General features: G+C 43.7%; 1 protein-coding gene across 1 annotated transcript in view; it reads right to left on the bottom strand.

Annotated features, from left to right (window-relative positions):
- Positions 1-9,675, bottom strand: part of SPEN (spen family transcriptional repressor) — a 48,411-nt gene extending 38,736 nt beyond the window's left edge. Inside the window, exons 1-2 of the mRNA XM_009895386.1 lie at positions 9,362-9,675; positions 5,535-6,011 (exon numbers count right to left, since the gene is read on the bottom strand). Coding sequence (XP_009893688.1) covers positions 5,535-6,011; positions 9,362-9,561 — 677 coding nt within the window. The 5' untranslated portion in view covers positions 9,562-9,675. The remainder of the gene's footprint in view (positions 1-5,534; positions 6,012-9,361) is intronic.
- Between the last annotated feature and the right edge of the window lie 6,579 nt (positions 9,676-16,254).

The following is a 16,254-nucleotide window of genomic DNA, read 5'->3' as shown; positions in this document are numbered from 1 at the left end:
GTAATGCGAGTTGGCCCCCTCCCCGAGCCGCCCTGTCAGCAGCGCGGCGGCGGCGGCGGGGCTCGGGCGGGAGAGGACGGCGCGGCCTCCCCGGGGCTGAGGTGACTGATGGGCTGTCGCTGGTTCCCCTCCCCGGGGGACGGAGGCACCATTTGCTCGCCAGCTGCGAGGAGATCTTACATCCCGGCCGATATATTGCCTTCCACCCCCCCTATTATGTGTAAATACGCGTGTGTACGCGCGTACAGGTACGTTTTTCAGGCCCTTTTTGTAAGAAGGGAGGGTGAAGGTTTGCTTTCTGTATTTTAATCTCGGCACAAAAATACCTCCCTCTCTTCAAAGCGATCTGAAAATTTTCTGCCCGTGCTCAATTTCAAGAAACTTGATATACTCCCAAGGGTAAAAAAAAAATAAACGTTGGAGGGGATGGTCTAGGTTATATTTAGATGAGAAGCAGCACAGGCTGACATGAACAGAAACACAAGAAAGAACAAAGTGAAAATGCTCGACAGTCAGTAACAAAAACCTGAGAGCATCTGAGTTGGATTTTTTTTTTTTTTTTAAATTTTCCTTTCCCTAATTCACATTTCCCTGCGCAGAAAGAACATCAAAGCAGCACATGGCTTTATGTGAACAAAAGGTAAAGATTAGGTGTTTCACCTGGCTCTTACAGGATTTACTGTTGCCTTTGTGGTAAGTGAAAAGGCTGCTTCCTACTCTACGCAAATTTTTTTTAATTTTTTTTTTTTTAAATCTTAGGTTAATTCTTTTTCCCATACAAATAGGAGCGTGCTCAACCCTGAAGCCTGTGATCCCACAGAAAGAGCAATTAAAAACATTCAGGTGATCTCTGCAGTGCGAAATTTATGTGGGATTATTAAACATCGGCAAAGGCCATCTCCCAGATTCTTCAATAAAGACCAAACAGCTGCATTTAACCTCATTCTTCCTGATTTTTCAGCTGTCCCCAGCAGAGGCATCTCTCAACCCACTCAAAAACCCTAAATCCCATTCTAAGTCAGTGATTCATCACTTGCTGGCAGACAAACTAAGCGGAAAAGAGGAGATGAAGACAATGGCAGGGAAAGGTTTGCATTATGTAATGAAACAAAATTCACTTTTTTCTACTTTCACTTCAGTTGTTCAACCAGGGTAAGAAAGTCCCCAGCAAAACAAAATACGCTGCAGCCTCCACAGGAGGTTTCAGGGAGCCTGTTTTTCCCATCATTAAAATTCTCTTGGCAGTATTTTTCATCAGTTTATTTCAATATTAAGACACATAAAATAACACATACGTATTCCTTTCCAACTGTAACTCATTGCTCCAGAAAGCGTTTCATCACAGAGAAATCTAAAATGAAAAAACAATCCCTAATTACTTTATGAAAGCCTTGCCCACTGCTCTTTAGAACTTTAACTATCGGAACTTTTGGAAAAAAAAAAAATCAATTTTTCAAACATCTATATGTGCAACTTCTTACCACTGCTTTATTGCAGCAGTACTGGAATGACTGTGCTCTCCTAGATCTCAGTGAAAATAAAGTCCCTTTGCCTCTAAGCCGAAGTTGCTTTTTTAATGCCAGAGCAAGATCTCTTTTACATTACAAGCCATAGGAAATTATTCATCTAACTAGTAAATCCTCCAACATCCTCGACAACAGACAACCGAATAAGCACTCTTAAAAAAATAAATTAGAAAAGAAGGCGAAAGGAAATCTCAGGTCACGTTATCTGTAAACTTCCACACGTACACAGGCGGTGTTCGCACTTTCACATTCTGGACATCACCTATAGGAAATCAAACACTTCTGCCAGGAATTTGTAAATAAAAATCCCTTTTCCACAAGGCGCTCTGCCACGTGCCCAGCTTTTAAGAGCGAAAGGTCCCACTGCTCAGCACCATGTGGCTCAGTACATCGCTGCAGCAAAGCTTTAAAAATAATCACTAACACATGGAACAGTAAGAAATGTGTAAAGCCATTTGACGTTACATAACCGAATAAAAATGCAGAGAAATTTTTTTTTTAGCGCATTAGAACACCTCGAAAAGATCATTTTCTACAAAAAAACGGGGGGAGGGGGGGATTATTATTTTTTTTTTCAGTAGGTTGGGCAGGGCACAAACAAAATCTGCTTCGCTTCCCCAAGGGATCACACAGCTTCAATGCATATTCAGCTTCTTCCGTGACACAGTACAGAAAATATGTTTGCTAATATATCATTTGTGGTGCGCACTGGAATGAACAAAATGGAGAAATTAAGGCTTCTGGTGGCGGAAAAATCAAATATCGTTTCTGAGGTTTTTTTTACTCTTTCAAGGTGATTAAAAACAAACACAACCCAACGATCCTTTTCCATAACACGGGAGGGAATGAGAAATCTCACGTTAAGACAACTTCAAAAAACGCAAACTCTTCCTCAGGTCTGCGCTGGTGACACCATCTGAGAAAGCGGCTCCCACCAAAAGCATCCACCTCCACTGGGTGACTGCCCACCTCAGCCCGACGGGCAACTTCTGCGAGGCCACAAAATACACCAAATAAAGCTCCGCTTCAGAGAATACAGTTTATTTTTACCGCGTTCTTTTTGGTCTTATCTTCTACATGACTCCCTGGCAGCTCCCATTACAAATCCCCTGTAAAGGCCTCTGAATATACATTTAAAGCGAAGCAAAGCTGAGATCCAATGCACAAACTCTGAACCTTTATGAAATAAAGACTTTTTTAAAAAAAAAAAAAAAAGAAAAAGCAATCTGAGCAATCTGCAGGGCATCTTTCCTCACGTTATTGTCCAGGAAAATAATCTCCCTTTAGTGAAAATGGTATTTACTTCACACGGCTCTCTCAAAACCACAAGGAACGAAACCCAAACTTCTCCTTCGCCACCTTTCTGCTGGTGTTTCACAGCACCTGAAGGATACACAAAGATTCCCACAAGTGTTTAACGCCCACGAGTTTTCACAGGCTCCACAGCGTTTGTCCCCAAACATTCCCGCCAGCCTGGGGACGGACCCACCTCTCTACCCAAACACAACTTGTTCTGCCTCTTCCACCCTGCCAGCTGAGACAGACAGGACGCGACTCCAGTCACAAAGCTCTTCAAGACGTGCAATTTCAGAAGAATTCAGCATCATAAAGACCTTCATAATTTCACAGCGTCACAAAATTGGCCATTTCCACTTGTAATAAAGCTGTAAGAGGATCTCCAGTTTGCTAAAACCCCTGAGAAATACTACGGAAATCGCAAGAAGTCATTCTTTCTCAGACAATAACGAACCGTCCTTAGTTATTCCAGATAAACCCCACTCCAGAAATGAAAAAAATAGATACAGGATTTGGTAAATCGATCGGGGGTGACACAGGCGGAGTTTACTACCCAGGGTACGGAGAGGCAAATAAATTTCTGCCTGGTCTGGGTGCGTAAAACCTGAATATATCGCACAGTGAGCGGGAGCACCTCACCAGTAAAAAGGGGGTGAGATAACTTTCGCTCACCACAGGGTCCGAGGGGCTTACGTATTTACATTGCTAAATTCAAAGCGTGTTAAAAATTAAACGGAAGAGTCCACTTGTGCTTCAAAAGACTTCAAGGCCAGGTGGGGCTTTGCTTTACAAGGTAAAGATATGGGTAAATGTTTATTAGTATCCAACTCATTGCTTGGAAACACGTAAAACTCCTTTCTGATCCTTCAAAACTAAATATATTGTCCACCAGATTCTATTACTTGGTCTACTGAATTTGAATTTACTGTATTAGTAAGAAAAAAAACGTTTATTCCCCATTCCTCCCAGAGTATCATCTAGTTTTCCATTACTACAACTAGAAATTGCCAAGAAAATGAAATGCTGAGGCACAGCAGACGCTGCTTATCTTCTGATTAAATCTTTTAACTTTGTTCCAGCGGGATCATATTTAGCCCTCTCAAATGCAGAGCAGTATTTCATCCCGTCTCGACATCCCAACAATGACATTTTATAAATATTACAAGTTTCTCAGACTCCGCTCTATCCATTCTGCAACAAGTAAAGGAGCACCAGAAGAGAGATTTTTTTCCTTCTCAGCATTTTTTTAAACCTTAAATGTAACCAGGGCTGCTTTCGATTCATCTCCTCTAGGTTTTTTTTGGAGACCTCTGGAAGTCTCACCCATTTTTTTAAGCTGTAGCAAGTGTGAAAATCTCTGACAAAGGGTTGTCTTTATCTAAGTGTGAAGATCTCATTGAGAGAGAGGTGTGGAAATAAGCAAACAAAGCCTTCAAAGCAGCCTAAAAGTCATCTCAAAGATTCCAGAGGTGCCCCTCTCTCCAGCCAAGACGGGATCTGGATTTCTAAATCCAGGAGGAAAAAATAATTAATTAAAACAAGTAAATAAATCTTTGCACAGTTCTTTAGACATCGGGAGTGTGGGGTGGGGAAATCAGAAGAGGAGAAACTAATTCCCTCATTCTTTCCTTCTGCGCACGCTCCCCAGCGTCAGCCCGGCTAACCCTTCCACAGGGTCCAATGTTCAAGCAGGTAAGATTTTATGAGAATCATTACCTTGATTAGGGAATTACCAGTGGTAAAATTCCATTCACAGTGATAATCGAACAGTAAGTAGTTATTATACCGACATATTTCTTTAGTTAATGAATATTTTCCGTTTTGGAAAAGAACTGGTATACAAAGGAACTGTTTCCAACTGGAAACCCTTCTGAAGAGCAGAGCTTCTCACCAGACAGAGCACAGAACATGCACGGGTACAACGGCAGCTTCCTGGTTTCCACTCTTAGGATGAATTTATTCTTAAAAAACTAAATATCCGAGAAGCATTTCAACAGGAATTTTCAAATTACCATAAGAAACCCCATTACTAGCTCCAGTAGTCTTATTTTTTCCTGCATGTAGTGTATAAAGCCACACAAATACAGAATTATCGCGGCTGTTACAGAACTGAAGACATGGCTGTAACACTGGGAAACACGTACTTGAATTTGTTGGGGTTTTTATTATTTTTTTCAAGCCTACGATTTTTGCTGTGAGGCAACAGGGGGAAAGAATGGAAAGGCAACATATCAACCTTCTAAATATTAGTAGTGGTAGAGAATGAGAGGAAACTGAACAAGAACACTCATCACTTCCCAAAGTATTTTCAAAGATGTCCTGTAAAAAGCAGTCGACCTTCAAACTTGCTTATTCCCTCACCGAAGCCAATAAAACATCTACCCCATTCTCCAAGGACGCAGGCGACAGCCAGGAGCGTGGCGAGGCCTCGTGTCCGTACATCCCCGCTTTGCCTAGCGAGCACCTTATGGATGCTGGGCAGATCCACCATGGAAAATAATTAACGACGGCAACAGCATTCCCCTCGGATCTGCCTCCCGCCAACTTAGCCCTTTATACATTTCACGCCGGTTTACTTCTACATCAGCGAGTAACGCTTTTCCACGAAACACCTTCTATTTTCACAGCCCGGGCTCGCAACTCCTCGGAAGACGACCCGCAAAACCCACAAGACGGGCGCTTTGGGTCGAGAAACAACCGGCAGTGACCTACCTGTCGCTGCTGGTACTGCTGCTGCTGCTGATGGAGTCGCTGCTGGAAGATCTGCTCCTGGATCCGCTGCCGCTGGGGGAGCGGGTGGGTCTGGACGCCTGGCTGGCCAGCCTCTGCGGCGACTGGGTCCTGGACTGGGACGAATGCGGCGACCGACTCCTGCTGTGCTGGTAATTCCTCTCTGGCCTTCTGCCTCGTACCTCCCGTGTAATATCATCCCTGTAGATATCCCTGTGTACCACACTGGGCAATGTAAACTGCTCCCGGGCCCTAGGTTCGTAACGGGGGTCGTGAGCATCAAAACGGTTTGGACTTCGACTCCGAGAAGTATAATAGAGCCCGTGTTGTAAAGTCCGCTCTCGAGGATCTCTATAGTAATCCTGATCGTAATGTCTCGTCCGATCAAATCCTCCCGTCCCCCGCTCATGGTGTCCATAGGCACTATGTTCATAAGCACGCTCCCTGTTATCTGAAGCCCTGCATTTAGGAAGGGGGAAAAATACTTCATCAGAAAGGGGCAAGCACAACTAAAAGCAAATCATGCAAACATTCACGTCAGCGCTGAACTTATTTTTGCAACTGCTTCTCCACTAAACAGCAAGAACCTATCAAGCAAACACTGACAAACTTTAGAACGTTTTACTTGACTCCAAAATTATATTTGTATACAATAAAGCTGAGCAATCATTTTGGTTTTAATCACAATATCAGGCTTTCATGACCAGCATCTTGCCTGCACAGGAAAAAAAATACTGCTTTCCAGTGCAGAATCCTCATTTGTGGTTGTTTTTTTTTTTCTTTTTCTTTTAAATTCTGTAAACAAGAAAAAATTCACGTTTGTGGACATCATAATTAACTTCCCCATCCCCCCCTCCATTTTTGCTTAAGAGCTTCAAAAATTTTTCTGGAATTTGGTAATTACTGGAGCTCTTCTAATTATCCTTTTGCAAAAATGGCATCGCAAATTGGGCTGTAGCCATGAAAGCCTCCGTGCAAAGCATGACCCAAAGGTAAGAAGCTGCTTTCAAAAGGGGTAGCATAACCCATAGAGAAGACCCGGAAAATTAGGGGTTTTCTTGTTGCTGTTCTAAAATGTTTCAACCTCTTAGAGGGAATTTTGCTTTTATCTGACTTGCTACACTCGATTCTCATCAAAGCTGCATACGCTAAAGAAACATCTTGATTACGAATGTCAGAATAGTTAAGCTGTAAGGGTGCAGGCCCCCAAAAGACCCTACATGAGGAGTACAAATTAAATTTTTCAGTAGGTGTTTTGGTTTGTTGAGACTGCTATTGTTACTGCAATCACAGGATTTAGACCTTCACAAGCACACTACTTTCACGTCGCTAAGGGCCGTTTTGTTTCAGTATTTCCAACATTTTTAATGTCAATTGAGAAAGGCTCTATGTTCTAAGACAGTTAGTGTGATCTCTCAAATAAAGAGATAGTAAAACCGACAGGTAAAGTTAAAAGAACATTACAAATAGTTTAGTAGTCTAATTTAGACAAGTACCAGGACGGTATGTCTAAGTTACGTCCGCAAAATGAAAGATCAAGAATGATTACGTTGAATGTTTAAAAAATACTTGCCAAATTCTAAATATGTCAGGGTAGCCAAAGTTAATTTAAAAATTTAATTATCCATCTTATGAAGGACATCTCAACCTTTTTTTTTTTTTTTCCTTCTCTCTCAGATTCTTCCTTCAGAATCAATTATTAGTCACTTCAATCCCCTGAATCCTAATAACCCAATTCTGCGTTGTGCTCCCTCCTCCTCTCCTGCATCACAGGTCTGTCTTGTATTTAAAATGGCAGAAATATTTCAGGTATCTTTTATAAACTGAAAATGGGATTTGAATCTTTTTCAATTAGCATCTCAGGAAGTTCCTTCCATTCCTTCTCCAATGAATCACTAGATCCTTAATCCTCCAAATACATTCAACCTCTGTTGTTAAATTAGAACTCATTTTCAAGGTTTCTACGGAGCTAAGCTCATGGTTTTGCCTGCATTTTTTCTCTCGCATTGTATGTAAGAAACTACCCAACCAGTGCAACAGAATTTCATTAGCTTATATATATCCGCTTGAAATTCATTGTTGCCTTTCTATTTTCATTATTTCTTGCTCGCAACAATGGCATTATGAAAGATATTTCAGGATCTGGCACAGAAACATGTCTCTCTCTATTTCCCCCCCAACCCCTTTTGAAGGACCGAGATCAACAATTTTATAAACGATTGCATTTAGCATCCTACAAAATGTTAATCAGTGAAAGCTGATTTAATGAGGTAAGAGAAAAAGCAGTATTTTCTAGAGGGTTACTGCTATATAGCTGACATAAAAGAACAAAGTCCTTATCCGTGAAAAGGACACAGAAGACAGACAGAGGAGCTAGCAGAGCTGAAAATCTAATGGCTACAGTGCTTTTTTGATTTATCTATTAGTACTAAGTACTACTGGAGTTAGTGGAAAGAGAGGGTTTGACTTGGGTTAGGAGAGGGGCTAATATACACAGGGCAGGACATACCAACCTTTTCCAAGTGTGGAAACACGACCTATATTCCCAATTAAATCTAGGGAGAGAATTGTGAACATAACTTCCCCAATTTTGGCCCCTCTTACAGGGGTAATCCACCTTCTTAATGGGCAAGGGTGTCAAATGATATTTTAGATGAACCAACAAGAAAAAAAAAATCTTAGTGACAAGACAAAAAAAAATTCCACTGGAAGGAAGCAGTCCCAGACTGAAACCATAACTCTGAAACCCCCAGACTTCTTTCTTGAGACAGTAGGCACTTAAATAGATCCGTTATTTTAATTTCCAGCCCTATGTCTGAATCAAGCAGCTGGTAGAAGATCACCCAATGCACGAGGGCACTCATCGCTGCTGGCCAGCAGGCATCCTCTAGCCGCCTTTGTAACCATCCAGCCCAGTCATTTCTCACTGGCGTATCCACAAACTGGTATTAGCGCCACGTCCTTAAAACTAAAGTATGTTTAATGTGGAGCAGCAAAGAGCTTTTTAAGAGGCTAGATAGTAATCCACTCCCCATGGCTACTGGCGTCTTGACTGTATACCATCCAATAAATTCAAGGCAGTAGTTCTTATCCCAGCATTAAAAAAAAAACCACTATAATTTCCAAAATTTAGTCATGTCCATCATCTCTTTTTGCCAATACCATCAGAAAGCATAATCCCAATAACTTGGAAATGATGTAGATCCAAAATGGAAACATCACAAGCTGCCTTCGGTCTTCTCCATCCAAGCGTTATTTCCATGGCTAAGAGTTGTCTGTAGAATCCAAGGGGCTGCATCATTAAAGTCTACTAGAAATTTTGTGGTGACAATCCAATTAACATACCAACTGCGTACAGTGAGAACTGAGAACTAGGCATCAAGCTTTCACAGAATTTTAGGTTCTAGTATTCCGAAGATACTCCACAGAGAACTTCACCACATGTTGTAGAGTAAGATAGCTCCATCTGGCAGCAGGGATACATCCGAGCAAGGCCTTAATATTATCCAAGAAATGGAATCATTACTTCTAGAAAAGAGTAACTCCAATATCGATGCTGGCCAAAGGAAATCTTCCATCTTAAAACCACCTTATTTCAAGTGTAGATATCCAACCAGCTGCAGAAAACATCCTCTATGGATCCACAAGGTACCAGCCACTGGGATAGAAATCACTTCCGTTTCCAACCCAAAATAGGAAACATAGATAATTCCCAAAATTTTAAATCCATCTGGGGGCCCTAGATACGAGTTTGTGTTTCTCACCATATCAAATACAAAATACCTGCCTAGAGAAACCTTGGAACTTACCCATCAAGTCTCCGCTCATAACGTCCTTCCCGTGCATGAAGCGATGGTGGGGGGCCGTAAGTGGGCCCCCCACCACCTCCTCTGAACCCAGAAACCTCTCTACTACGAGATGCTATGGAAACTGTATCATCCAAGCCCCGAGCAGCACTGGGAATGGTTCCTGGTTCATTATAATCCGTCCGTAGGTCTCTATCTCCCATTTTGTTGACAGAGTTGTGTGCCTTCTGCGCACTTTTGATGTCCACAAAATCCACAAACGCTGCCACTCCGCCTTCTGACCCCCTCTTAGGGAGTATTTTGACACTTTCGACACGTCCATATCTGGAAGAAAAGCAAAGCAGAGCACGAATATTAGCGCTGGTAGAAAAAGACTGCATTTCACAACATTGCCTCCCACAAAATCAACAGCAGTTCTAAACCATTCGCCCTTCCCATACGGCGGGAAAACCAATCTTGGAGCACGGCAGAGGTTGGAAAACGCGTTTTCAGACAGAGGGGAAAAGCCAGTCAGACTTTCCATCACTATTTTCAAAACTCCTCTCTTTTGGTTAGTCTACCATGAGATCGCCCTGTTTATAATAACACAGCAGCAGCTGTACTGAAGAAATAGAAGGTATTCGCAATTAGAGCAGCCCGTCTCATTTTTAATCTGATGAACAAGACATAATTAAAACAAAACTGTGTCACAAGTAAAAATAAAGACAACCCGACAATTTTCTTAAGAAAAAATGACCTTGACACAGCAATTCCACTACTCCGATCTATATTTAATCCATTCAGCGAAAGAACAAGAGTCTTCATTCTGATCCTCATTCCTGATCTCAAACCCGTTAATTTACAACGGCCTCGCGGGACACTTCCAAAGCGTGGCGACACGGGCACCCCCGGAGCGGGGTGCTCCCGGGGTTTAACTTTACTCCCCCCCCCGGCGTGGACCACACTGCGCAATGGGCACGCTGAGGGCAATGGGCACACTGAGGAAAGCTGACGGGAGCGTGACGCCACCCTGCTTATCTATGTTAAGTCATTGCAACACAGGCACTTACGGATGAGCCAAGGTCTGGAAAAAAAAAAAAAAATAAACACAAACATGTTTGTGCACACAGAAAGCATGATGTAAAAAATGTTTTCAAATAACTCGCATCAGCTCATAGCACGAAAGGATAAAATGGGAAGTTAAGAGCGCAGCAACATTTTAAAACAGCCGCAAGCTGCAGGTCACATCTGGGCTGCTCATTTATCTCGGCCAAGAGATCTTGCGTGTAACAGGTAAGGGCTTTAACTCCAGCTGTTAATCCATGACAAAAAAAAGGCAAAAAAGTGTATTTTTGAATTCAATGACAAACAGGAAAGGGACACACAAATAAAAAACTAATCAAGAAATATTTATAAACGCTATGAAGAATTTTTGCGAAAAAAATTTTCTGTTCCCAAAGGCAGCACAATGCTGAACAGATGTAAACAGATCTTAAACAAGAAAAGCCATTTTCGGCTACACGCACAGGACTCAGCTAACACAACTGCCTGTCCGAGGAGCAAATGCTGTCGGAACCCGCACCTGCCTCGGGTTTATGCATGGCTTTCCATACACCTTAAAATTTCATCATTGTTGTTGGATGACTAATCCTTAAATACGATTTGAAAACCTGCCTCGCTGCCTGCCAGCTTCTCATTCCAGCCTGACCTACTATACTTTATATATAATCTGGTTTGGATTTAGATCTCATTTTTCTCTGGTTTATACTCAACCGACTACAGCGCGCTACCCATTAAGGAATACGCACGCAAACAAGAGCATCTTTCAAGCCAAAAAGCGCCTTCTTAGGCATAAAAAGGCAAGGTCGCCAATGGAGCGCATTCTTGCCTCTAAGCTGTCGAGAGCAGAGCTTGCTGCCTCTGTGCTCCTGCGTACAGCACGGTGACATTTAATTCTCCGCAGTTTCCTAACCTGGGATACCAAACTGATGCACTGGTTGTTTTTTATTCCAATTAAAAGCTGCAAGGAGCAAATAATGGTGAATGGTATCGCAGGAAAGATACCCCTTGAAGTCTGCACTCTTCTGAAGCTGGATATGGTTATCTCGCCTTGAAGGCACGATTCAGAAAGACCAGAGAAGCAGAGGATATGGTTAATAAAATTTGTGTGAGGAAAAAAAATGGCCTAATTGGAGGCAGCTCATGTAAAGAGAGAAGAAACAGGAAAGGAAGAAAGGGGGAGGAAAACAGGAAAGAGCCTATTTGAAAAAATGTTCATGCCATGAATGAACGTGACAAAAAATACGAAAGATAATTAGGTATCCTAGTTAGCATCACCCTTTAACACGTGTTTCAGCGCTGGTTCTCTACAGACAGCAAAGAAGAGATGTTGTAGTAGGATAGAGTGCTCTAACTCCAATATCCATTGAGTTTTTCTTCTAAATAATGTAGTTACAGAAGCGACTGGTTAGAACATGTTCTTTCCTTTTGCTCACTGTTTACACATTTGGTTTCTGGCAACACAAGCCCATACTTTGTCTACAATCTTCGGGGGGGAGGGGGTGGGTAGTATCGTAGCTCTACTCAAAAACCCTAAAATCCCAATTGACCTTCTTTCTGACTGCAGTCACCACAGCCTACTGCGTATGAAGTGCCGCCTGCCAGTTACATCAGAAATGGGCTCTGAAAGCCTCTTCCCACTCACCATCCTGGCAATTCTTTATTTCCTCATTCTGAAATCGTAACATGTACACGTTAACACATACGCACAGACCTCAATTATTTTTCTTTTGCTGCCGAAGATCCAGAATGTGTTAAAATGTTCAAATATTCAAGCTAATGCTGCCCAGAAAGCACAGAAGATACAGAACATCAATGTAATATGCTCCCCATGGACCAACAAAATCACCCAGCAAATGCACAACTCTTGCTGCCAGAGCTTAATTTTTTTTATATTGGGAAAAGTGCACTTTGGTACGCACAGACCTCAATTATTTTTCTTTTGCTGCCGAAGATCCAGAATGTGTTAAAATGTTCAAATATTCAAGCTAATGCTGCCCAGAAAGCACAGAAGATACAGAACATCAATGTAATATGCTCCCCATGGACCAACAAAATCACCCAGCAAATGCACAACTCTTGCTGCCAGAGCTTAATTTTTTTTATATTGGGAAAAGTGCACTTTGGTTGCCATAATTTTTTTTTTTTTTTTTTTCTAAACCAGAATGGATGGGGGAGGCTACTACTGTATTCCACTGCAGCCACGGTCCTAAATCACCCCACTTGGAGACGGCACCTTTTAATCCATCCGTTATCCAGATACCTAAATATACGCTGCGCTTTGGTGTCCTGCACCGTACCCTTGACGAGCCCCGAGGATAATCTGTGACAATCGTCTTTGCTGAAAGCGAGGGAGGCAGACGGGGGGGAGGAGAAAGGGAGCAGAAGGAGGGTTGGGGAGGGGAGGGTGAAAGAAAACCGAGAAGGAGAGAGCCCTGAGTATTCAAGGACAGCTGCTGGGAGAGGAAGGTTTGCATTTTCCGTGCCCCAACGTGGTCCTGTGATTACACACATCCTTCGGTCCCCCACCGTGAAGATTAATCTGTCTGGTGATCCGACCCAGCCCCACCCGTTGGCGTCTCTCCGAGCTGCTCCCGTCTTGGCAGATGCTGCCGGGGAGGAGGACCGCATCGAGGGGAGAGGAGGGGAGATCCGCAGTGCTGCATCACCAGACGGGTTTACTGCAGCAGAATAATATGTTACAGGGATAAAAAAAAAAAAAAAAAAAAAAAAAAAAAAAAAAACCCAAAAAAACTTTTTGGGGGCTGGAGGGCCGGGGGAGGAGAGGCGGCGATAATGCTGCGTTTCGTTACGCGGATCGCACGTTGAGGCAAGATGGAGGCGAACGCACTCGGAGGAGCGACCTTTGTCCGGATGCCGAGGGCTGGGAAGAGGGGACAAAAGGCAAGGGGAGGCATCGCCACGACCTTTGGTAACGCTCGCAGAGCGGCTCCTCTCAACCTTCGCCTCCTATCTTTATACCTGCGCGTCAGCCCTATCCAAGAAGGCTGCGTTTCACAACCGCTGGCAGACCCAGCAGAAAACAAAGAGGCTCGTTCGCTCGGCTCCCAGTCCGCAGACCCTCACACAAACAAGGCGGTTTAGTGCCTCTTCCCGTCTGCAGCTCACACCGATTAATCATTAGCTCCGTACTGTAACAAAGGCGGCCAAGGCCGTATTTTCGGAGGGTTTACAGTTCAAGCAGAGGAGACGAGGACGTGCGAGAGCGGTTATGTCACCGAGCCCCTCCGCCAGCACAGCACGATCATCGCGGCACCCGGCTGTAAACAGGAATCTAGCTGCCCTTTCAGAAGAAAAAAGTTGCTCAATAATCACTGCTCGAACAAAGCCACGCTAATCCAGCTTTTCAGACAAAGAAAAGGAATTCATAATTTAAGCATTATCGGTTTATTCACTGTAGATCAAAGCACCTCTATAATCAAGCAGCTGAAATGTCCCTGGGCTCTTGGCATGGCTGCTCGGCATGTTTCTCTGGCTCTCCAGCCCTTCCTCCTCCCCAGCTCTTCCTCCCGTACCGGCAGACAGCGCGGCCGCGTTGGGAAACAGAGCCTCCGCCAATGCAAGGCCGGGCTGGTTCCTCCTCCCCAGGGGCGACGTGTCACCCAGACACAGCCAAAGTCACCCCACAACCGTCCCCGCGCCGGGGTATCGGGGTATCGGCACCCTGGCTCCCTCGCCTTTCCACTTCTAATTAACCATTTCACCTCCGGTGCTTACTCCAAACTTTCTTTTTTCTGCGCAGTCTCTGCTATTCCCAAGCAAAAGCATTTTAAACAAAGGAGGGAGGAGCAGAAAGGCAGCCAGCAAATATTTAGTAAGCAAATGTTACCATTTAGCTGCAATATTTTGTAAATGGACTGGGACCTTTATAGGATGATATATACACCATAGGAAAAGGTAGGTCGAAACCAGGGAGATCCACTTTTTTAATTTAAACTGAATCCCACTCTAAATCATATTACCTCCCTATTTCTGACGTTGAGCTTCCCCTGAACTTGTGAAGTCCTTCTGTACCCAACCATTTCCCTTCCTGCAGAATTCTGCAGGTCAGCTACGTCCCCGTTTAGGAAAACTTCACCACATTTTTATTTAGAAGCCGGCACACCGTTACGCTCCAGATACTACTAAATGCGAGGCACAGTGCAAGATCAAAAATACGGCAGGAGTTTGTTGTGCTTGTTTTTGCTCCACTCATTACGAGCGTGATTTGACAAGACCTCCTGATACAGCGGGACATCTGAATATTTTGGATTCACTTTGACTGAAGCCAGATCTCCTCAGCCACCTGAAAGGCAGGGATGATGGTGCCGTGCCACGCTCACGCTGCTTCCCCCTCCGTTATTATATAAGCCAGGCAAGCCCCAGCCTGCATTATTCACTAAAACACTCGCACAGCTTGAAGCTTTCCTTGGCCAATCGCATTCCTCTTGCTTTGTTGTTATTTCATAACAAAATAATGTGACCTGAAATAATACTTCTTCTCCAGATGTCTGTGCCTCTTCTCCTCCTTCGTAACTCCACCCCAGTCCGATGCCCCACGCTAGGGACTCCTCCAGCCCTGTATTTCCCCCTGCCCAAAGCAGGGAAACGCAAGATGTGCTAATACAAAAGCTGCCATACATAAAGCAGGTTGCCATCACCAGCTCCACCGGGGTTGAACTCCATCAGCATCAGTTCTGGGGTTTTCCACTATCACGGACATCCGTTACACAGCCCAAGAACTTGGCCCACCACAATAGCACATGCATCTACTTCTCATCCGTGTAATACACAAAATAACACACCAGAAGAGCAGCAAACCCCACTGCGCTGCAGTCTCACCAGCAGCGGGACACCAAGCCACGGTGACACCTATCCTGAAGAAATCCCGCTCCGGGTTCAGCGCCAGCTTCCAGTATCACCAGCTCACGGTGTGAACTGCGCAGGGACTCTCCCACCCGCACCGCCACCAAAAGCAGTGTTAAATATTCACTGCCTTAGAAGTTCCTAAGGCAGTAACGCAAAGGGACTTGTGTTTTTACACAGGCGTTTGCAAAGAATAAGGCACTGTAATTGATCATAACAAGGCCATTACAATAATAAATAAAATATACCATATAATAGTTGTAACATGCTTGGCCGAAGAAAACTACGTACCACCACGTTCCATGCTTCATATTCATTATAGCCACATACTTTACTTGCCACGAAAAATATTTGCATGCTTCTAAATTCTTTTCTAAAAAGAGAATTTCATGTCAAGAGTGGTTAAGAGAGGGTATTTCACCACCTTCAGACCCGAGTGGCACAAGTCTTTGGAACTACACTCCGCTTCAAGCAAGGCACGGTATCAGTTCAAAATCTCAGCTCAAATACCGTCATGTGCCTAGCGTGGAATGAAAACTTGAGATACAGAAGAATAAAGGAATCTAAACAAAAGGTACTCAAAAATGCACCATTCGCTTTGGGTCTTATCACAATACACAATAAGCGATCTGTAACAGACAGCAAAACCAAAGACAGACCATAAAGAAGTGCGTGTGCACAGGGCTGGGATGAAAATAACGCCAGTTAATTGAAATGTATCTTGATAGAAACAACAAGCAGAATTCAGAGTCCTGGAAAACTGCACCTAAAATCCAATTTAACAAACGTGGGGAACTGTCCCCTGACGAGCCACAATTGCTTGGACTGTCACTCAACCCCAGAGAAGTTGTCAAACGATATCTCAAATGCTTAACGACAAATATGGCAACATACAGGCGGCCGCTGGGCTTCGCTCGCAGCTGCGCTTAAGGGAGACCAAAATCAGTATTTACTATGGACAACTCCACCCGACGTCTCGTTACCGAGGGCCT

Source organism: Charadrius vociferus, unplaced genomic scaffold (genome assembly GCF_000708025.1).
Source record: "Charadrius vociferus isolate BGI_N301 unplaced genomic scaffold, ASM70802v2 scaffold1091, whole genome shotgun sequence".
Lineage (NCBI taxonomy): Eukaryota > Metazoa > Chordata > Aves > Charadriiformes > Charadriidae > Charadrius > Charadrius vociferus.
Note: the sequence above shows the minus strand (reverse complement) of the source record. Positions and strands in the feature narration are given on the sequence as shown.